Genomic DNA, 22,949 nt, shown 5'->3' on the forward strand with positions numbered 1-22,949 from the left:
AAACTGCAGATGGGGATAAAATCTCCAATACTGGTAGTAGTATAATGGATGCAATTACATGGAAATAGAAAGAAAAAAAACAATCTTAATTCATATATCTATTCAATAATCAGCGTTCCAATATATTGAATGCAAAGTGGAAATATCTTCATCTTTATGGAAGCACCTCTATTTTAGAAATTCCCATTATATTTTTACTTGTTTTTAGTTTAAAAAAAAATGTGTTTCTCATTTAACTGTCCGAAAAAAGCTCAGAAATAAAATTGTCAAATTATATTTTAGTTGTTTTTTGTGAGTTGAATGTCACTGAGCGTGTTAAATGGGAAGATGATATAGCCTCATTGTTCACAGGCCTCTGAATTTAATGGATATCACATTGTGGCAGACTTATATTATATTGGAAAATGTCGTATTATTGTCCCAATATATAATGTAATATATTATGATAAAACTTGTGATATACCTGTATACTAGGTATTGGACAATATATAAAATGAATGTGATGATTATCCTGGCCAATATAGTTGTGAGTCACGAGATTATCCTAAAAATTATTTAAATATGCTTAAAACTCTTAAATAGTACTGAAACTTGAATCATTTACCTTAAATTTTTTTAAGAAACAAATATTTTTATTGCATATAAGAGAGGACAAACATATTTTTTGTGAACACCTTCTTGGTGTTCACACCAAGGTCATCACCAATCATAAGGTCCCTTGATTAAAGACATAGACACAGTATAGTATGTCAACAGCAGCTAACAGACTGGCAGTGACGAGGGATAGCTTATTAAACGATCCAACAACTTGCATGTGTTGTTATGATTGATAAATACATGCAGTGTGATGTTAATTATACATGCAACAAACACTTTCACTTACTATTACTTCTTTTAATAGGCTTCATCAAATGAAGAGAAAAGACTTTCTATAAAATGAAATCAATTCTGCTTGATTCAAACTGTTACTTATGGTCTTTGACAAAATTAATGTTACGTTTAGAAAAAACCCCGCAGTAAACTGCAGTCAAGTCTGTGGCCAAATTACTCATGAGGGTATTCATGATATTTACTATATAATGGATATGTATATAATGGAAATTCACCACAATTAATTTATTGTGAGTGTTTTTAGTGCAATATGTGATAAAGATTATTGTCCCGTCCCTAATTTACAACCCTACTGTTAACACCATGTATGGGCAGTTTTCCACTGTAGATTAGTGTACTGTAGTATACCCCGTTGGCTCAGTTCTGCCTCTTCCCCACCAGACAGTCCTCTTTCTTCATGGCCAAATCAAGTCTCAAGCTAAACCAATCACTCTAGACCAGTCAACGTCCTGGCCAGGATCTTGGATTTGCTAAGAATGCCATTAAGAAGCTGGCATCAGCACTATGGGTCTGATAATCGTCACTTTAATGAAAGTTGTTAGAAGAACCAAGTGGAATTGAGGACTTTGTGCAAAACTGCAAAAGAAAAAATTTAAATTCCACTCAATGTTGTTGATGAGTGGGTTACATGCTCAAGCCCAAAAGGACATATTGTAGATATATATCCTAGCTATTCCAACCCGTATCCATATCTTGGTGGCTAACCGCCAGTCTTTTTCTGAATTTTAAAAACAAATTTGAACTCTCACCCATCACCTACATTTAAATTGAAAGAATCATCTATAGACAAATCTCCTATATAAAATATGACTTTAGGCCTGTTTCCATTATCCCTATTGAGTGGCCTCCCGGAAAGTTTCAAGGCACACCCTCTCATATGGCTGCTCTTTCCATTACAAAAAAAGGCCCAAGAGGGTTTTACAAGACTCCGGTGTGTGTGCAGGAATAAAAAATAGTATCGGATTAGACACTTAAATACTAACTTACAGTGCAGCCTCTGCTTTCTCCAGTTGACGCATAACGTCACCCAGCAGCTACAACTTGTCTCTCTGAGCACATGAACACTGGTTCATCATGTTAACAACACAGAGCTGACTGAGCACAGCTAGCATTGCTGCTGGAGGATCTTTGCTACCAGTTTTAGTAGAAAATAAAGCAAATGTGTCATTTGGAAGTATTTAGCATAATAAGGCTAACAGCCAGGGAAAGGATGTGGATTTAAAGCTAGCAGCTAGTGTCTAACAATAAACCCTAACATTAACAGCAGAGCTAAGCAGCTAACATTATCGGTCCTGCCTGTCTAAAATTAATTTAACAGATGACAATTATGTGTCTGAAAAGTCAACCAACTACAAGCAAAAACAGTGGCAGCCTGCTATACCAACTCCATTTAATCAGCAGTGATAATATGGCGCCATGTCACCGTTTACACTGTGGAGAAACCTGACTAACAACAACATACTCTCCGACTGAATCCCAGGTTTAACCTCCTTCATGGAATCATTATGGGTACACGGAAAACGCTGAGATATACAACACAATAAAACAAACAAGCTTGGAAATATTTGTCATATATACAACTTACAGTTGTTTCTTTTCTTTTTTTGCATTATGTTAGTATTGATGTTTGTATTGTTCTAATCTTTGTTTTAAAAATTCTGCATTTTTTGTCATTTTTTCTCACCGTGGTATCGAGAATCGAGTATTTTCCTGGGTATCAACTTTGAAATTCTAGTATCGTGACAACCCTAATGGAGGTACAAGACTGAGACGGAGGGCCAAACAACTAAACTATCACAGCTAAAGAATTACTCAGAAAAAAATTAGAAATTAGAAGTGACATCACATTGTGATTTCTTTAACCTAAACGTGGAACTGTGACATGTCATGGCATTTCAATACCCTTGTTATAGTTTTATGTACAATCAGAGGTGTAAAGCACTACAATAAACAGATACAAGGAAACTATCAATAAACAAAACAAAAAAATACAAATAAAAATCATACAATACAGTGTTACCATTTGAAGTCAGAAAACGTTCATAAAGTAGCATGATTTTTCTGTTCATGTAAGGATTATAGTCCTTGCCGAATTACAAAATTTACCTACAGACAGACAGACAGACAGACAGACGAATAAGAAAGCACCTACCTCCTCCAGAGGCACTGAGATCCGACGGTGGCCTCTGAGCACCCTACTGAGGCCAGGAAGGCAAAAGGCCAAGCCAGCAGCATCATGAATGCAGCTATGAGTAGGCGGATGGGGAACAGTGTGACTGTCATTAATGCAATCTGTAAGATATTAAGGAAAAGAGAAAAGGAAAAGGGTTATAAGAGAGACACAAACAGATCCAACCCTGTACGTTTTGTTAGTCATCTTGACACCATGGTTAGTCTCACTTGGTTTTAGTCTTGACAGTATTAAGCCGTCGACCACTGTTGACTCCAACTCAGGGACTTTTTCATTAGCTTCATGCAAAGTCTTAACTGTTTAGCCAAAGTGACCTGGAAGGATCCAGCCAGACATTTCTCCATTCTCTTTTGTTTGAATTAATTTTTAAGGATTCTGTGATTCTTCAGTATTGTTGATTTAATTGTTATTGATTAAAAAACATTTCCTAAAAGGTTTGGTGTGTTTTATGCATGTTTAGTATGCACTTTTTGTGACATAGTAACATCTTGTGACAATGTTTCTCAAGGATAAATTATAGACCCACAACAAATATTATGTATATATGTCCAGTCACATATTTAGGTTCATTCCTAGAACATTTTATTTATTTATGATTTTATCACATCTTTAACAATGCCCATTAAAAAAAGCTCATCGGAAAAAAATGATGGCTTTGTCTTATGAGAAGCAATTAACTATGAGCATCTGGTACAAAGAAAAAAAGACTGGATATGAAGTTTAACAACCAGCAGCACGTGTGTTATGAAGCGGAGAGAGGCTTGTTTCCCTTATGTGCATGTCCTACACAAAACAGAGGGCAGCAGGCCTCCAGCATGGCCTTTACTAGACAATTTCAATCAAATGGTGTTTCTACCCTCGGGTCACAATATGGCCTTTATTTATATGTATACATCCCAATCATGTAAATGCTACATATAGCAAATGTTCTGTTCCCATTCTTGAAGGCTCTGACAAAACTCTGAATTGTTTGGGTCTAATGGTGACTTAACACCATGTGGTTTACTTTACAACTTTTTATCACTGCCTGATAGCAGTGCTTATCTTCTGTCAATATTTGTCTTGATAGCAACCGCTACTGGGAAGCATGAAGCCTATCTGTATCCCCCATCCGGGGAGAGTTCTTGTCTGACATCATGGTCATTTAAAACAATCAATTTGAAGTGTGCTTGTTAAACTACTGACAATAAGCAACAAACTCATTTTGGAGACTAGAAAGTCTTTTTTTCTTTCCCAAATCATATCGCTGGTCTGTCATATAACCACTGTCTACATTATGATAGTATTATCTACATTATAGACAATATTTGATGATCACAAAATAACATTACACACTAATCCTACCACTGTTATCACAGTGACACATCTCCCTAGTTTCCGTCTCTCTCATAGTCCTCCAAACTGTGTACTGTCCCAAGATCCCCCTAAGATACATGAATTAATTATACATGTCTACCACACATTGTTCTCTTTTTTATACAATATGAAGTATACAGTTTTGCAAGAAAGAACAAACAACTTCACTTTTTCCTATAATAAAAAGAGGCCTTGCCAGGAATGCTTGAAAGCCGCTGTATAATGCATTTGTTAAAAGATTTATTCAGACCCAAAGCATGAGAATGCATGAACGTCACTTAGAATTAAAATAAAGGCCATGCAGAGAGGTTTTTTAGGAGCCAAGAGTGAATTCAAGCATTGTACTAAAAAGCATTTTAAATGCATGCAATAAAGCTTGTCACAGTCTGAAAAGTGAACTTCAAAAAAAAAAAACATTAATCGACTGCTGCAACTTGGAAATTGTACTGTAGCTGCTAAGAAGGGCCTGCATTGTAACAGTACAAGATTAACCTGGGCTTCTTGGTATCAAACTCAAAAGTTCTATGTGCTCACTATTCTATGTTAACGGTACAGCCATTTGTAGGTATTACTGACTAAATGCAAACAAGCAACTGTAGTCAACTGTGAACCAGCTGTCACCAGTCGTTTGTCTTTATCTCTGCACTGATGAAGAAGACACTGTAAGGTTGAGAACCATTAATATGCCACCACAGGTTAGGAGAGAAGACTATGTGTGTGAATTAGGACTTGGGGATAATTCAATACGATCATTTATCATCTTTTAATGGATCGTTCATGTGAAAAAGTCATACAAAAAATTTCGTAATCCACAATTGTGTTGTCTAAATTGACAATAACAAGCACAACTCAAATGTGTTGGAAAATGTTCTCTGAAATACCTCAGGGAATATAATTAGAAAATTGCAGTTTTGTTTTTTATAATCAAAACTTTACATTATGTTCCACAGCAATTTGATAAACATCAACTGGGCTACAGCTATCATAATTTCACTTACGTGCGGGGATATTGTGACAGCCTATATGAATAGAAGAGGGAAGATAAATACTGTCAAAATTCTCTATTGATTTTTTACATCATTTCTATCACAATGTCAAAAAAACAAACGCTGAACTGCGTTACGGCAATATTTATTTATTCTAAATGACACTTCACATTCTGATCCTAGCATGTTATCGTCATTTTGTAGTACAGTTGTTAATAAATGAGAAGATACTCAGTACTTTCCATTTATTATTTATTATCATTCGTCAGTGGTGCTTAGAAAGCTGGTACGTTTTTTTTGTCCGTCGGTTTGCATTACATGTATAAAAACATAATCACCTAACAACATGCACTTGTGGTTAAATGAAGAGACCTGAAACCTGAGGCAGTGGGTTTGAGAGGAAATAAACTTGGAAACATTTTGAATGTCTACAACTGTTTAATAGTCTATAGGTCTATTTTTCCCCAATGAAAACACCATGGCTGCATACCACTTTCTTATCAGATCGTACTGTCGTTTCTTGAATCTGCAATTCCAAATCCAGACTGATAAAGGAAAGTTGTGTTAAATAAAGCACAAAGTAATCTAACTGATAGAGAGCTTGAGCTGTAACTATTTCACTGGTAATAGAGAGACATGTATGAGCTTCCTGTTTTCAAAATGCACTTTTGCTTTCACAGTAAGAAGCTTGAACAATTTAGACATTGGACTGTGTTTAAGGTAATGGAGAAGCTGCAAGACAGTTTTTAGTTTCACAAACTCATTTGACGGTTGTTCTGTCTTGTGGTAGGGCATATTAACAAAATAATATGTGTGACACAGTTTGCACATAGACCAGCATGGATAAAACAAAACTGTGGAATGGTCCTCCATTCTGGCTGGGGCTCAAGAGTTTTTGATCACTGCCAGTCACTCCACAAACAACAGTTTCAAGAAGCAAGGGTCTATGTTGGTGTGGGCTTGTTGCTTCAGGTACCGCTGAGAACATGAACAATAGTGTTTGAAAACCGTATATGATGAAACATACTGCAAAAAAACAAGTTCATAGTGCAGACCTGTTTGGCTTTTCTTTGACCACACCTGCATGTCTACAGTAAAGTACAAGCAATTCTTTGTTATTCACACTATCATTTTTAATACTAAAGTTATTGAAGCATTTTCACCCTAGGCCTTAAACTGAGTAAACTACACCTTAAAATTATGTCTGATCAGTATGTAGGCTGTGACTACTCTGATGAACACATCAGTTGCCAACTTCTGATGTCAATGCACAGAGATACTGATCTTTATAGTGTGAAACTAAGCTATTGATTCATTGCTGCTTTGGCAGCATCAAAACACATTTAGGTCTTTGTGGGCTTACACAATAAATCACAAAAGGAATGTTAAGTAGACTTGTCTAACCAAAGCTGGGAAGGAAGTGAATCAACTTTAAGATTAGCAGCTTGTCCTCTGACACCTTACCAACTTTTAGGCTTTAAGGCTAGATTATAGGGATGGGTGTGAGTGGTCGATTTATTGAGTAGTCCTCTTTCAAAATGAACTTGATTGGTAAACAACAGCACTCGAGTTGTTTTGTGCGTATGTGCACGCAGCACCTCTTGCTTCTGCGAGACACAAACACCTTTGATTCTTGGAACCGGTTCTTCGCCTCACCATCCTAGAGAAGTTGCGTGACCTAACTGTACTGACGGGGTTACTGTGCCAGGCCCAGACGATACGGAGGGGGAAAGCAGTCCTGTTCGAGGCCGCAACATTGCAAGCACAGAGGCACTGGACAGCCGCTTCGGGGAGGACTAGTTCGAAAATATGGGTGTCAACGAGTTAGAAGCTTGTTTCAGTGAGCCATGCATTCGTCCTGAGAAAATCCCACTGGAGTGGTGGAAGTCCAACAGGCACCAATATAAAAAAACTGAGCGTTCTGGCAAAGCAGCACCTGCTGATATACCTCTGTGATACACCACCTCTGTGCCAGCGGAGCAACTGTTCTCCACAGTGCGACTGATCATTAACAGAATGCAAATGCAAATTTAATTATGTTTTTGTAAGGAAAGTTGGGGTTTTTGAAGTTGTGGTTGTGGAAACATAAATCCTTAAAGGACAGGCCAGTCACAATAATAATTTTTTCTGGCAAAAATTGTCCCAGAAGTTATTGCGAGAAGCGAGCTCATTGCCATTTTGAGACCATGATATAATGATAATGGCATCATAACGCAAGTACACCCTTTCAAAGATCAATAAACATTTATTTGTAAAGAATATTTAACACTAGAACTCAGAGATATTTTAAATATCCAAAATAAATAAACAAAACAATAAAAAACAATAAATAAATGGACTCTCACATTTTGTTGCTACTGTTTTACCCACACAGCAGCTGTGGTGTTCGGCTTTGAAATCAATTAAATCTTTGATTCTATACCTCAAAATTTCAACTAGCATGTCCTCTATCTTGCTCCTCGAAGGGCTCTCCTGCTGCACTCTTTGTAACGCCAGGGGTCCGCATCCCCACACAGAAACTGCACGGCAAGTGACAGACAACGCAAGACGAGGGTTAACTCCTCATTACACTGAGGAAGCGAGAGGGGCCAGTGGAAACAAATGAATCGGAATGAAAATTCTTGTCATCCAGTCTCTTTGATAAAGGGACAGCAGGAAAATGGAAAAAATGGGGTCAAAAATGGAAATTACCGCGGCTGGCAAAGTTATCGAGCTCATTACGAGTTATCATGGCATTTATTAATTTATTGCTTATTGCAACAGGGCTATTAAAAGGTCAACTGTGACTGTGTTGATTGAGAATAAGCATTAGGTGTCCGGTAGGCTGTATTGCTGTGCATCATTATTCCTGCAGGAAAATGTGTTGCATTCTAAAAATAGATTTAGGAAAAATCTCCCTCGATTATAGAATTAACTACTCGTGCCCATCCCAACTAGATTAGGACTGTAATGTTTGCTGATACACCTAAATCGGTAACAAAAACACTGATATGTTCTCCCGTTAAGGTATTTTCCCATCAATTCTGTAGATCAAATATTAACTAATCAATGTGTGAGCATCTTTATATGGGATGAAAGGTTGGACTACTGAATTACAATATAACCTACTTATGAGAACAACAATCCTCTATGCCACAAAATAACTAAAAGATAAGCAAAGCAGTCAAAATTCCTCTGAATTCGTCTATTGCACACCCTCATACACTTTGAGCAACAGAGACAAATTGGCTTGTTACAAACAGGATCGTTTTTAATTCATCTCATCTCATCTTCAACCGCTTATCCAGGGTTGGGTCACTGGGGCAGCAGCTCTAGCAGAGGGACCCCAAACTGCCCTTTCCCGGGCCACAATAACCAGCTCTAACTGGGGGATCCCAATGCTTTCCCAGGCCAGTGTGGAGATATAATCTCTCCACACAGTCCTGGGTCTTCCATGAGGCCTCCTCCCAGCTGGACGTGCCTGGAACACCTCCCTAGGGAGGCGCCCAGGGGGCATCCTTACTAGATGCCCGAACCATCTCAACTGGCTCCTTTCAAGGCAAAGGAGCAGCGGCTCTACTCCGAGTTCCTCATGGATGGCTGAACTTCTCACCCTATCTCTAAGGGAGACCCCAGCCACCCTCCTGAGAAAACCCATTTCGTCCGCTTGTACCTGCGACATCGTTCTTTCGCTCATGAGTTTTTAATTCAGGTACAGCCTATTAGCTTTCTGTCCTTTAGCCTGCACTAATAGGCAGTACGGTAGCTTAATGGTGTAACAACAAGCAGCATGGCATGGGTTAATCCAACAAAACTCCAATGGTCCTATCATTATCTGCAATTCCTTCTCCTGGTGGGCAATATGAAGGATCCTACATATATTAGACATAACAGAATTGCTTATTAAAATACAATTTGGAGACAATTTTATGTAGGCTATCTCTGGCCTACCATTTGACACAGAAACAAAAACTTTTATGTACATGTTTTATTAATTGTAACGTTGATGAAGCAATAGTAAATCATCGCATGCCATTCAGTTACAGTCTGTTACTTAGCACTGTGATTTTACAATAGACAAGGGACACATACACCAATCCCTTTTCTCTTTGAACCCATAAAAGGAGTCTGTGGGTTCATCTGTCTGACAGGTCTTCCTCATGTGGCTGAGGATGCGAAAGCAAGACCAGTGCTGTAAAGGCTGTTCTCAGTTAAATCAGAATAACTAGGAAACTCATTTCCATCATTTCACGACCCACTTTCGCTTCAACACTTAGTGTTTACAAGAAATCAGTTTTAAGCTTCCTTAATGTGTGTGGTTACAACATACATGTAGGTTATGCGCAGAAGGAATTGCTGAGAAAAAAAAAGCTCTTTTGCCAAGAACATGACATTACATGTAAATGCCACTGTTGGTGAAATTATGTGTAATAGTTGGCCTTTTATTTATGCCACAGTGATCAAAATGAAACATTCTGAAATTGTAACACTTATTACAAAGTGCAGAGAACAAGCTTTCAGTGAGTCAGAATGCTGCTACGCTTTACTGTGGTTTACTGTAACTAACTTACTTCAGTAAGGAAGGCTGCTACACTTCACTGTACTTTACTGTAACTTACTTCAGTAAGAAAGGCTGCTACACTTCACTGTACTTTACTGTAATTTACTTCAGTAAGAAAGGCTGCTACACTTCACTGTACTTTACTGTAACTTACTTCAGTAAGAAATGCTGCTACACTTCACTGTACTTTACTGTAACTTAGTTCTGTAGGAAATGCTGCTACATTTTTAAGGAAATGCTGCTACATTTTGTCACTTATCGCTCCTTATCACTTATTTAGTTTGTACTTATTTTATTTCAATATGCTGCTAAACTGCCAAGTGCGTATTGTTGTATATTGTATATACCTACGCTTAACCACAATGTCAGTTGCACTCTGTCACACTTAGTTATTGTTCGATTTATTTTATGTTAGCTTTATTTGATTTGATTATGTTAGCTTATTGTCACTCTGATACTTTCCCATCTTTGTATTGAAACTGTTGCACAATAATTTCCCTCGGGATAAATAAAGCTTCTTGAATCTTTCACAGACATTTATTTTGTCATTTGTCTAAAAAAAATAGACTAATTATATTGATCTGTTGATAACTTCCTCAATTTTATAATGTTAGCCTTATAATAGATACCAGAAAAACCTATTCCTTTGGCTTAGATGCACCTGACATCATAACTCTTTCCGTTCAGCATCAGTCAACTCTGTGTGTACCTCCCAAGAGCACTTTTATTACTTGTAACATGATACAATGCCTGCTATGTCAGAGTAGCGCCATTCATAAAACTGAGGCTCTCCCATTGAAATGAACTCTGATACTGAAAATACCTCAAAACTGTGTTCCAATTATACACTGTTGTTTAATACTTTTCAGTAGCCTATACGCTATGTACTATATGCCAGCCATTTTGGCAGCTCATATACAAGCAAATGATACGACAGAAAACTAAAACACCATCAAAAGTAATGAAATAAAATATTATATAACTTTTTGGGAAATTATTTCTTTATCTTTATTAATAAAACCACTTAAACTTAAAAGGTCAAAATAAAAATATATTTTTGTAAAAGCTGCAGAGCTTTATAGCTACTTAACATGTCATACTGTACAACAGGCCAGGTGGAGGTCTATGCTCTAATCAGAACATTTTCTACTAATATAAATAACAATGTGTATTATAAATTGACAAAAGTGTACATGTTATGATTATATTACCACAACTGATTGACTTAAAACAGATCCTTTATAAGTTGTGTTGTTGATCAGCATACTTCTGAACACCAGGTCATGTAATGGTAAAGTTAATTTCACCAGTGTGAACGTTGTTTTTAAGTACGGAGATGTGTGGAACCACATTGGACAGTTAAACAGTTAGCTTTACCCACCACTGCCTCATGCAACTCTGATAAACACTGGCTTGACTTAACGTTAGATATCCTGAAGATATTTATGTTATCTATCGCTAACCTGCAGCTCTCTGAACTCTTTGAACAAGTCCGTATGCCTGTCAGCTTCATGTTGCCAAGTTGGTCATGTTGGCTCCCTTGGTCTGTATCAATTTAAAGCATCGTTTACAAACAGGCTTTGTGGTGTCTGTGGGCTTGCCCTTACTGTTGGCTAAATTTTCGCTCCATGTGTCTACTTTTTCAACAAGCCTAGGGAGGTCTACAGGAGCTCAGCTACTTGACGTTTACATTGTGGTAATAGGATGCCCTCGTTACAGCAACTTACGTTATGCTTCACAATAACACCACACTGAGTTAATTTACTCTGTAGGACCATGGCAGCCTTGATAGAGGCATCTAACATGAGGCAGCTAATCAGTGTTAGCTTGGCTTGCTTTTTCACTGATTTAAGCTAGGCAGCCGCACACTGTTCATTGTGAAATTGACGAGTGTTAACCAAAACTTAACACGCTGTTGCTGTTGGGAACAAAGTCCCATCTGTTAATAATCTCCATACACTTCTGGCGAACACCTGCACACCCAGAGATGATGTCGACTGTGCAGCCTCAGACAGGGGCACTCTTTAATAGGTAAAGGTTTGTGTAGTTCCCATTCAGTTTTTTTTCCAAAGTTGAAATGTCCCACTGCTGTTGGAGCAGCCGAGAATCGCACAGGTTATTCCCAACTTCCTTGATATCATTGTCAAAAGTAATGCTGCATAAAAAGTTTAGGTAAAAGTAGAAGAGGTACAATTCTTATGACAGCTCCCATTCAATCGCGCACATACTGGAGGGAGAAGCAACCGCAGTAAAGTAGATGGCGAAACACACAAATGGCTAGCCGGGTATGTCTATATCTATTGTGAAGCCCCAAGATCAGGAAATATTGGGGTTTCATATGCAGTAACTTAACATAACAGTAAACTAAAGCAGTGATCTGAACACAGAGAACATTGACAAAAACAAGATTTCATTTAAATATGTAAACGGAAATGACGTACAGAGCAGGGATGTGAGATCAGATGACAAGTGGTCACTGAACACACATGGAGACGCATGCTGCTGCCAGGTGAGAACAGACGTACTGAGAGCTGTCCACTTGTGATCTGATCACTCAGGTTAGATTTTAATGCCAGGTCAGAACAGGCTTCAAGTGAAATATGCTTATATGGAAATATGCACCTGGATAGAGGCTCAAAATCAAAGACAGTCAATAACAGTAGATAGTAAACAGTAAAGATAATGCACATTATCTGACTGACTGTGTGGCTGAAGACTCAACATGCAGTCTATGTTATTTATTATTTTCCTTTGTCAGCTGACATGGAAACCTGTCCCAAACAAATATGAATAAAGTATTTAAAAAGAATGATAAATTGACAACAGATTATGCCAACAAGGCACTCACTCGCACATCACTCAACTTATAAGGTGATGGCCCACTCATCTCAAACAATTTAAGAAGACATGCTGGCATTTCTTTGTTTGGTTTACAGGGACACAGCTTAAGTCCAGGGACACCAAAACAAAAAAAAGCCTAATCTGATTCAGTTTTGCAAAAATGTATGTTTTCATTATACAAATAACTTCTAATAAGTTATGCGATGCATTGGTCAATAATAAGGTATGGCTGACACCCACACACATGCACGCAGACACACACAGCTAATAATTCAAGCTATTGATCATAGAAGGTGAAGTACACACATCCCATACGTGCCTTCAAATATATAATTAGCCCCAGTTTGAGTGAGCAAAGTAATCTAATCCTCACAAAAACACATGATAAGTGGAGGTATGTGCATACAGTGTGACATGTTCAATACTTATACGGAAAGCACAATTTTGACTACCAAGTATGCAATATAAATCAGATAAAGTAGCCTTTTAAATGTATGTCTTGTTATGTCTCTACGAGATACTTTCCAATTGTACATTTTCAGTTCTTGAGCAACAAATCTCAACAATATTAAACCAGTGACTGGGAGCTTGAAGTAGCCTGCCATGTAAGACATTTTACAGAGAAGCCCAGAAAGCTCTAAATCTGATTATCATCAACACCAGTGACGAACAGTTGGGGTGCATAGTTGCCACACACACACACACACACACACACACACACACACACACACACACACACACACACACACACACGTGTGTTGGTTGAATGAGACACACGTATATGCATGAAAAAATAAAAATTGGGGAAGGGAAGCCACTAAAAAAAAGGTACAGTGTTTATAATGAATGGCACATTTAAAAAAAACATGTGGAATCTCGGTAAAATCTACCACACATCGTGCTGGTTTCTGATGGCTATGATAACAGTTAAAGAGCAACAAGCTATAGGCCCATCCTGGACAGGCGGCCATGCTCAAATAGCTGGATTTTATTCTAGTGGATTATTAGCGGAACCTGGGGGAGAGGGGGGGATTTTCGTGATTTGTATACTCATGTGTGAAATACACGCAGTTTCCGCAGCTAAACGTCATTAAAAAAAACTCAGCCCTTTCCAGCAGCGTTAAAGTAAGACACCGAGCTAATAAGACAGGAGGGAGAGAGCAACATGTATGTGGCTACTGTTAGCTGGCTAGCTAACACTAGCTCAAGAGAAAAACTGGCAAGTGAAATGATGGTGACAGCCTCTCTCTCCACTGTGTCGCACTGAAGTGTGACTGTTCTACAAACTACCAAAGCAACACGTTTAAATATCTGTACAAGAGTACATAATTTATGTGCAAACAAGCATTATTTACCTTTGCCTTTTCCAGAGGGGTGAATTTCAAGACGTGCACAAAAGGGTTTCTGAACGGAGGAGCTTGGTCCATCTTCTTCCCATCTCCTTCCGTCGTACAATGTCTGTTGCTCGGTAACCTCATTCTTTCAAGTCACGTCGGTCGAGGTGGCAGCTATAGTCTTAATATTCCAAACAGAAAACTGATTCTGCCTGAAAAGGCAGACTCCTCACGCGAAACGCAGTTTCCCTGTATCAGTCTTGCACGGTGGCTAATTGAGGTGGCAGTGCAGGGTTATTACCGTTATCTTCCTTTCGCGGACAGCATGGGGGGGATAATGGTTAGCTCGGGGATTAGCTGGGGATATTTCAAGTCGCCGATGTATGTCTGCCTACAGTGCGCAGGACGCCTTCCTCCACACCGTGTGCGTCCCCCGACTAGTCCGCTAGCTCTGAATGCTAACAGAGCCGCGATCCCCCTCCTCAGACAGAGCGCGTGCGCAGCACATCCTTCGTGTATCATTGTGCCTAGATGCTGCCACAACTCTCGAAAATATCGTAAAATCAACAATATCAGTTACTTATGTTTTGTTTTTTTAAATAGGATTACATAAGACAATGTAATATTCACTAACAAAATTAGCCTCCTTAGTGGAAATGTAGCCTAACCTTAATTGGACTATAAACTAAAAAGTTAAGATTTCTCCCAGTGTTGAATTATGTTTTAGTGAACAAATGTTATATTGTATTTCGATCATAGTCTGACAGGACACTGCAACAGACACAGCATGCTAAAACTATGACCACTGGTTGTTGTCATGTTTACCATATCAAAAATAGTTTACCATATCGAGCATTGCTGTTGCTGCCATTGTCAATGTTGAATTATAAGTGTTGTACATTTCCAAGGGAATGGGAGCATCGGGCCGAAAGCTAAAGTAAATATACATCAAGGCAATTTGTATTCCCAATGAATAATTGCGAATTTGAACATTTATTACATTCTCTCAGAATCTCCCCACATTATTGCATATATTTATGAGAGAACTTGCATGAAGAGGATCTCTATTCAATGGAATACAATATTAAGATATTATGCATACATATATAAACGCTTAGTTTATTTTCATCTCAATTAATACAAATACTTATGACTTTCATTGAACTGATATGGGCAGAATGTTTACAGAATGGGCTCTTGGAGTGGTGAGGTTATAGCTTTTGTGAAAACCACTTGGTAAAAAAACCTTAAAAACTTAAAAACTTTAAAAAATATATAAACTAATAAAAGAGATATAAAAAAGTTCAAATATAAGGGTACTATCTAGCAAAAGTGCACATGTTTGAAAATATAGGTGCATTCAGCACTGTGGTTTAAAACTTATAGAAGAATAATTCATTTGTAAACTATAAATAGGGCATAGGGCATTTCTTACAGAGGCCTAGAACCTTTTGGCATATGTTTATTACTGTTACTTTAGTGTTGTGTCTTGTTACAATTATTGGCTCTTTATACCTGATGATATGCTTCCCTCTAGCGGTAAAAGTCCCACAGTACATTCAGGGGTATTGTATTTCAGAATGAAAAAAAGGACCATTACCCCCAGTCCCACTCAATCATATGTGCACACACGCACACACACACACGCACACACACACACACACACACGCGCGCACACACGCACACATACACACACACACAAACACACACACACACAGAGAGAGAGAGAGAGATAGGGAGAGAGAGAGCTACAGATACAGCTCTTGTGGACCGTGCAACCCACTTCACAATACATTTTCATCAACTTCACATCAATTGTAGTCAGCTAGTAATAACCTTTCCTTTTTGTTCGCAAAGAAGGGAATACTGTTACTTTATTAGCAGCGGAAGTCATCAGAGTATGCTGACTGGAAATTAGATAAGGTTATTCAAAAGACGAAAAAACTAACTTTTAAGCACTGAGCTAGAAAACAAAGTGTACTGCCTTTTCAATGGGTAAGAACAATGAGTACAACTTACTGAGACAATTTACCATACGTTGTAATACATAGATATGCATGTGACTTGCAAATAAACATTTAGCATTTATGGCACATGATGCTGGGTTGATTATGTAACTATGTGTGACTATGGGGCACAAATGATAATCAGAAAGATATTACAGGACAATACCAAAGAGCTGCTATTCATTACATATGTACGTAAGTGCCAGCATCAATTTACCCCTATTTGAGTGGAAAGTAACATTATTGTCAGTAGTGACCTCATTTTTATCTATCTGTCTATTCTTTAAAATGAAATTTAGTCTCATAACTTTTTGTTTTACTGACTCCCTTTTACACCATACCAGGTTTAATTATCATACTGTACATGAGAGTGAAGTTTTGCAAGTGCTTCTTACATGTGTGATTGCAACAAGGTGTGAGTACAGGAGATTGAACAGAAGAAAGGGTGGTAGCAATGGGTCAATTTTTAATTGTTTAATTGAATTTTGAGTGTAACTTTGTATTTCTCTATTTCTCTTTCCACTGTCAAAGTATGTGATGAAGTGCTAACCCTAAGTGAAAAACCAGCACAGCTTTTCTTGAATAAAAGTTTTTTGAAGACAAAGAAAAACTAAAAGCATATTTTTACCGCCGCTCAACTCTACCTCTGCTTATAAGTTGAATTGTGCGTGCACAGCAGTTTCTAAAGTCTGCCATTCACAAACATATTGATTGCACTACATGTTCTTATAGCAACTCAAGCATGTGGTGTGAACAAAGCTGCTGCATTTTGGAAGCTGTATTTTATTTATCACACTTGACTTCTCCATGTCCTCTCAGCAATCATGTGTTTGCTTCTACCATTTTTGTAATTGCAAGTATGTCAAGATCAGCCAGTCAAACACGTGTACAAACGGCCAGCATGCACATTTTGCATCCACAGACACACAAACACACACACACACACACACCATTCAACTTCATATTTTAATTTGGGTGTGGAACGTGTAGTCAAAGTGCCCTGTGGGCTGACCATATCAGGTCGTGACATTTGCATTTGACAGGAATCACATCAGACAGGGTTAATACTGGTGAGATGGAGGGATAGAAAAGGGGAAAAATTGTGGAAAAGGTTCCCCTCATTCCTCCTACATCCCCTTCCCCTCTCTCTTTCCCTCCCTCAATCCCATAGCTGAGGTGCTTAAATTAAAAAGGAAGAAATGCAATTTAAAGACATGGGGTAAACAATCACAAAACACTTGTTTCTGGAGGAGACACAATTTCCTGGTGCCTTGTCCAATTTCTTATGGCCTGGAGGGCTGCCGCATGCGTTTTAACAGCTGGTTCTACACCGCTGATTAAAATTGTAATGCCGGTGTTGAATCAATCCATATGACATTTTGGAAATACACAAGTATCAGGTCATTTTATATATACAGCATTTTTTCTCCTGTTTTCATTTGGAAAGAGAAAGGTGCAAGGTGGTGACTCGCTCTGGGTGTCACTGCTATGCCTTCCAACTATTTGAAGGGAAAAAAGGAAGTTTCAATAACCTAAACAAATACGGTATGTCAGTATCATTGTTGTACATAGTATTTACTCAAAAGTCACATGGACGGTGTTCTGCAAAAAATAGCGCGATTATCAAACGTATTTATGAAGATTTGTCAACATGACTGTGGTGATTGATCATATAGTGGCCTAAGATTTGTTGCTTTAAGAAAAGCCAGGGGAGAATTTGGTGAACTTCACTTCCCAAGGGGCATGTTAAGTTACGGTTAGCACTTTGGGTGCCAATGTGCCTTTAAACCTGGATCCAACACTGAAACAGCTCTTTAACTTGACGAAAATCAGTTCATGAAAGGTGTCCATGAAGGAAATTTTAAGACCTAATGTGTTTGAATAAAACAAAATAAATTGGAGGCAGAACATTAGAAAAAAGACATACAGCAGATAGAGTAAGTGTAGACAATCAGAAGACCAGACTGAGAATTGGAAGATAATTTCAGGGCACAAATACAAATGGTAATGCAGCAAGAAAGCACAAAGGAGGAGAGAGAATGAGAACAAGAGAGAGAATGTCCAGATTTTTGTACCACTATTATACCAGTATACCCCTTCAGGCCAAACATCTGAGGCAGTGTGACAGACGGACTGTTGTTTGCTTCACACCACAGTAATGTTTTACCAGACCCTGCGCCCTTGTCAATCAATGGCCGGCATGTTCCAAAACATATTCAACACACAAAGAGAAACACTTTGGCTTGAGGAAATGGATTGTGCGAAAGATTGGCAGGGGACTCTTTGGATGTGTCAATCACCAAAGGCCCTTTGTTTTACCTCCGTCCAAAGCTTCAAGAACAAAGACATTTCATTGTGTCTCATTTGTCTCTGTATGCGATACAAACACACATTTCTGTTGTTCATTTGGCTCCCAGAGAAAACACTTTTTCAAAGATAAATAAGTTCAAACAAAATGTATTATACTGCAGGTTTATTCCAGAGAGGGGATTTTATCCAACAGGTTTAGGTGGAATTTACAACACTCATCGCAGGATGCTTTTGTGAAAGCACTAATCTATACATTTCATGATTTTCTGATGATGAGAGCAGGATGAAAGGGAGTAGAAGTGGGGAGGCAGTCAGATTGGTAGTGTTTGAAACCACAATTTCACACAACGGACATTTGAAATCTGAGAGAGCTGCTGGCCCCCTCTCTGGCATCAAATCTAAGCGGCTTCTCTTTCTTTTTTTTTCTTCTCATGTCTCTCCTCTGGTCTCTTGTCCTTTCTTCCTGTCTGGCCTCTCCAGGTGCTGCGCTATCTCATGGCTAACACAGGAATCCATGAGCCATGTACATCCACGGCCCTTTGAAAGAGGAAGCCACTTTGCTGCTCATCTTGGAAAGCACCTTCCATCGTCCTCTGTGTTCCTCGGGGAGATGAAGGGGGCTCCTGCTAGAAGAGCGGGTTTTGTAACCAAAGCCACAAGCTAGGACGGACAGCCAGTTGTAAGACAAGAAAGATCTTTGTGGTGAACACAAGTGCTTGGCTGTCCTTTTGCATGCCTGTCTGTCGGCATTGCTTTGCCGGCTGGACACCTGTACAACTGTAATTTTACACAGGCAAAAACAAAGATGTGCTTCACGGGGGGTGGGGGGTGGCAGCGTGTAAAGAGGGATTATACAGGCGTGTGTTCTGTGTGTGTTCTTTTGTTAAGAATTCTGTAAGTGGTGCTGAGTGCCCCCTTCTGAAGGGTAATGTTTGATGGGGAAAATCATCACCCTCCATCTCAAAAGAGTCAGCCTTCCAGGAGGTGAGACTGATATACCAAACACATGAATGTGACATTTGACACTTGGGAAAAATCTTGCTGAAACAGTCAAGAGATGGCCTTTGACCTTGAGAGAAAACTGGGCTGTATGACCAGTGTGAGCACTGAGTGACTAAATGACTGAGAATTTGGGATCTTCAACATGCAGTGATCTTCTCAGCGTGAGCTTCACTTCCAGTAAAAGATAGAAAGACTGAAGTATTGAATAAAACAGAAAAGGGACAATAAATAGACATCACCCTTTTGGGGAATAAAAGAGGAGGTCATGGCTTTGGAATGTGACTGGATGATAGAGGGCAGGAAGAGGAAACAGATAAACTCTTGCATAATACAGATACTCATGCTCTGGTGTGCTATCATCATGGGTCGAGTGTTACTTGACAGAAACCACTGATCTGCCCCAGTGCTAAAACAGTGATAAGGCACTAGGACGTCGGTGACCTGTGTGTGTGTGTGTGTGTGTGTGTGTGTGTGTGTGTGTGTGTGTGTGTGTGTGTGTGTGTGTGTGTGTGTGTGTGTGTGTGTGTGTGTGTGTGTGTGTGTGTGTGTGTGTGTGTGTGCGTGTGTGCGTGTGTGTGTGTGTGTGTGCGTGCGTGCATGTGTGTGTGTGTGTATGAGAGATGTACATAAAACTCAAAGGCTTTGCTTTAGATTGGAATACAGAGACTACAGGCTATAGTTTAACTCAATATTTCTTTTTTTAATTTCTTTTTAACTATTTTAAAATAAGTTCACAATTCTCAACAATTCTCTTCCACCAGACTATCATGATACACCGGTTAAGAGCCAGGCCTTTCAACAAGCATCACTTTGGTTTCTGAAGTATAAAACAACACTGCCAACATCACAGTGTGGCAGGTGTTATGCTTCATAATTTAGTAGGAATAATCCATTATGTATATGATTTGGCTTAAATGATACTCACTAAAAGGCACACCCATCACTACAGTGGTTCACATCAGTGTGAGGTACTTTCGGATGAAGACCATGAACTAGGAGATGTACAGTAGGCCTTATTCTAATATTCCCCATATTTAAATTGTGTATACACAATTGTATTTTGTGTTTCAGATACAGTCGATGTGCTGCTGAACACAGTGGAGAATTTTGAAGGTTAAAATGCAGGTTTATTTTGTCCATAAAGTGTGATTTTTTAAAATGCAGGGTAAATTAAACAGTTGCATTAGATATCAGAGTCAAGTAATAGTACACATTTTTGGAAATGGGTTTATTAGCATTCTCGCCAAGATTTATAAAAAAGATTAATAACATTATCGTGTTTAAACATTAAACCACAGCCGGCGGCTGGTTCACTTAGCTTAACACAAAGACTGTAAGCTAAACAAGGGAAAGACCTATCCTGACACTGTTAAAGGTTACAAAATCAACCTACTAGCACCTCTTAAGTGCCCTAATTAACACATTGTATATTATTAGTATGTTTAATCCGCTCTAAAACCAAAGTGTAAAAACGGCATGTTGTGGTGTTACGGTAGGTTATTTACTGCAGTATTTCTTGACTAGAGGCTGTAACAGCCCTGTCATCAGTGTGAGGTTGCCAAGCAACCGGCAGAAACTCCAGGAAGTTACTGATCTCACTCTCTGCAAGAAAGTGTCAAACTATTGCTTTAAAGATGTTTTAGAGGAGCAACTATTGTTTTCCAAATAATGGGGTGTCATGGAGCCATGTGGGTCTTAGGTATGTAAATGGTTAATGGGCTGCACTTACATAGCATCTTTCTACCTCAGCTGACAAAGTGCTATCAACTCATTCACACATACACACCCTGATGGCGGCAGAGTTGCCATGCAAGGTGCTGGACAGCCCACTTGAGCAGGACATTTAGACATGTAAATGCATGTAAATGTAAACGTCTTTACTGTATATCAAAAAGAGTTCCTTCCTACTTTCAGAGCTTTGGCTCAATTACATGACCCAGTATTGGACCAGCACAAGCATTATCTTACACCATAACAAATGTCAAGTAGGCAAGATCGGGTGAAAAAGGAGAGAAGAAAGAGAATCAGAGAGAGAAACAGAGGGTGAATTATTTTCTTGACAAGCAGACTGAAAAGATGCAAAAAAACAAAATTACCCTCCTTTGATAGGAACAAGTGGTCAGGGAATGCAGGAATGGAAGAAGCGTGGGGAGCATGGGAGGATGAATTTGTAATCAGATTGCTGAAAGGCTGATGTCACATTTCTTGTGTCAAATGTTTTTGGTAAGTTTTTTGGGGGTAAATGTCATTCTCTGTCTCCACATCTTTCAACACTGCAACAAACGCATCCTCTTTTTTCCTCTCTCTTTCTCTCGCTCTGACTCTCACATCCTGTTCTGTTAGGCAGATACTATTTTGTCTAATTGACCATTGGTGATGACAATGGTATCAAAGCACTGGGATCTTTTTTTCTCTTTTTCATGTTGGACTTTTCTGTCTCTTTCCCTCGGTCATTTCCTCATCATCTCTAGGATATTATATCTCTAGGATAGTTGATTCAAGGCATCACCGAAAATGACCATCTGAGTTATTTTGTGTAGTGGTTTGATTTCTATTTTACTATGCAATATGGAATACAAGCAGTGTGCAGCAAGATGGCTAGAAACAGGAGGTGGAAGTGCCCTAAAGTGCTACCTGCTTTCTTTCGGCTCTTATGTTAACCATTCAGGCTGTTCAGACACAACACCAAAACTATCACTGCAGATCACAAGTGGGCCAGACTCATTCTACGAGTGGTGTACCAAAATTGGTGACTAGCAGACATATCAGAATGGGAAATGAAGCATCCTTTTTTTGTTCATGTTGTTTGTTAGCTCCTTACTGGCAGTGGCTGACACGGCGACGATGACAGTGTGATTTCACTCTATGTACAGACTGATCTCCACTCAAGGTTTCACGTTTTCTTTCCTGCTTTTGCATACAAGAAACTGGCATCAACTGGCTTTCAAATGTGTGACATATCGAATCTAGCTTGCCTGGGAAATTTTTGAATCTCAGACTTAAGGGAAGTGCACAGACATCCGGAGAGGTATCAGAAAACACCTCTCTAGTGACAAACTTTGCAAAGATATAAGTTAGTACAATCAAGGTCAGACATTTTACAGGACGTAAACATAAGAAAAGACATTTTTGAGTGGAGTAGATTTGTAAGAACTTTTTACAAGACTATGATGTACTATAATAATCAAGCAGTTCATTTTGCATCATGTATGGTTCAAATAGAACTGTTATGGTATACAAAATGTCATATCTTGATATGTTATGGCTTTGCACCTAACAGTTCTAAACTAATTTTGATTTTTTTTTCTGGTTTTTACTTGTGGATAAATATTATAAATATGATATCTTACATACCATACCTTTGTTTTTGCCTTAATTCACTAGTTAAAATTTGCAACTCTTTTGGGTGAGAGAATGCTCTCTATGACTTGAAAACAACCCGACACTTTCAACAATGTTATATAAAATAGATCTTTTTCTATTTTCTAAATT

At 38.6% G+C, this 22,949-nt stretch overlaps 1 protein-coding gene across 1 annotated transcript in view; it reads right to left on the reverse strand.

Annotated features, from left to right (window-relative positions):
- Positions 1-14,531, reverse strand: part of LOC310950263 (lysophosphatidylcholine acyltransferase 1) — a 32,324-nt gene extending 17,793 nt beyond the window's left edge. The window contains exons 1-2 of the mRNA XM_083917970.1: positions 14,161-14,531; positions 3,044-3,183 (exon numbers count right to left, since the gene is read on the reverse strand). Of these exons, the coding sequence (XP_083774096.1) occupies positions 3,044-3,183; positions 14,161-14,283 (263 nt within the window). The 5' untranslated portion in view covers positions 14,284-14,531. The remainder of the gene's footprint in view (positions 1-3,043; positions 3,184-14,160) is intronic.
- Positions 14,532-22,949: the final 8,418 nt, after the last annotated feature.

The sequence above is a fragment of the Echiichthys vipera genome (genome assembly GCF_963691815.1).
Source record: "Echiichthys vipera genome assembly, chromosome: 8".
Taxonomy (NCBI): domain Eukaryota; kingdom Metazoa; phylum Chordata; class Actinopteri; order Perciformes; family Trachinidae; genus Echiichthys; species Echiichthys vipera.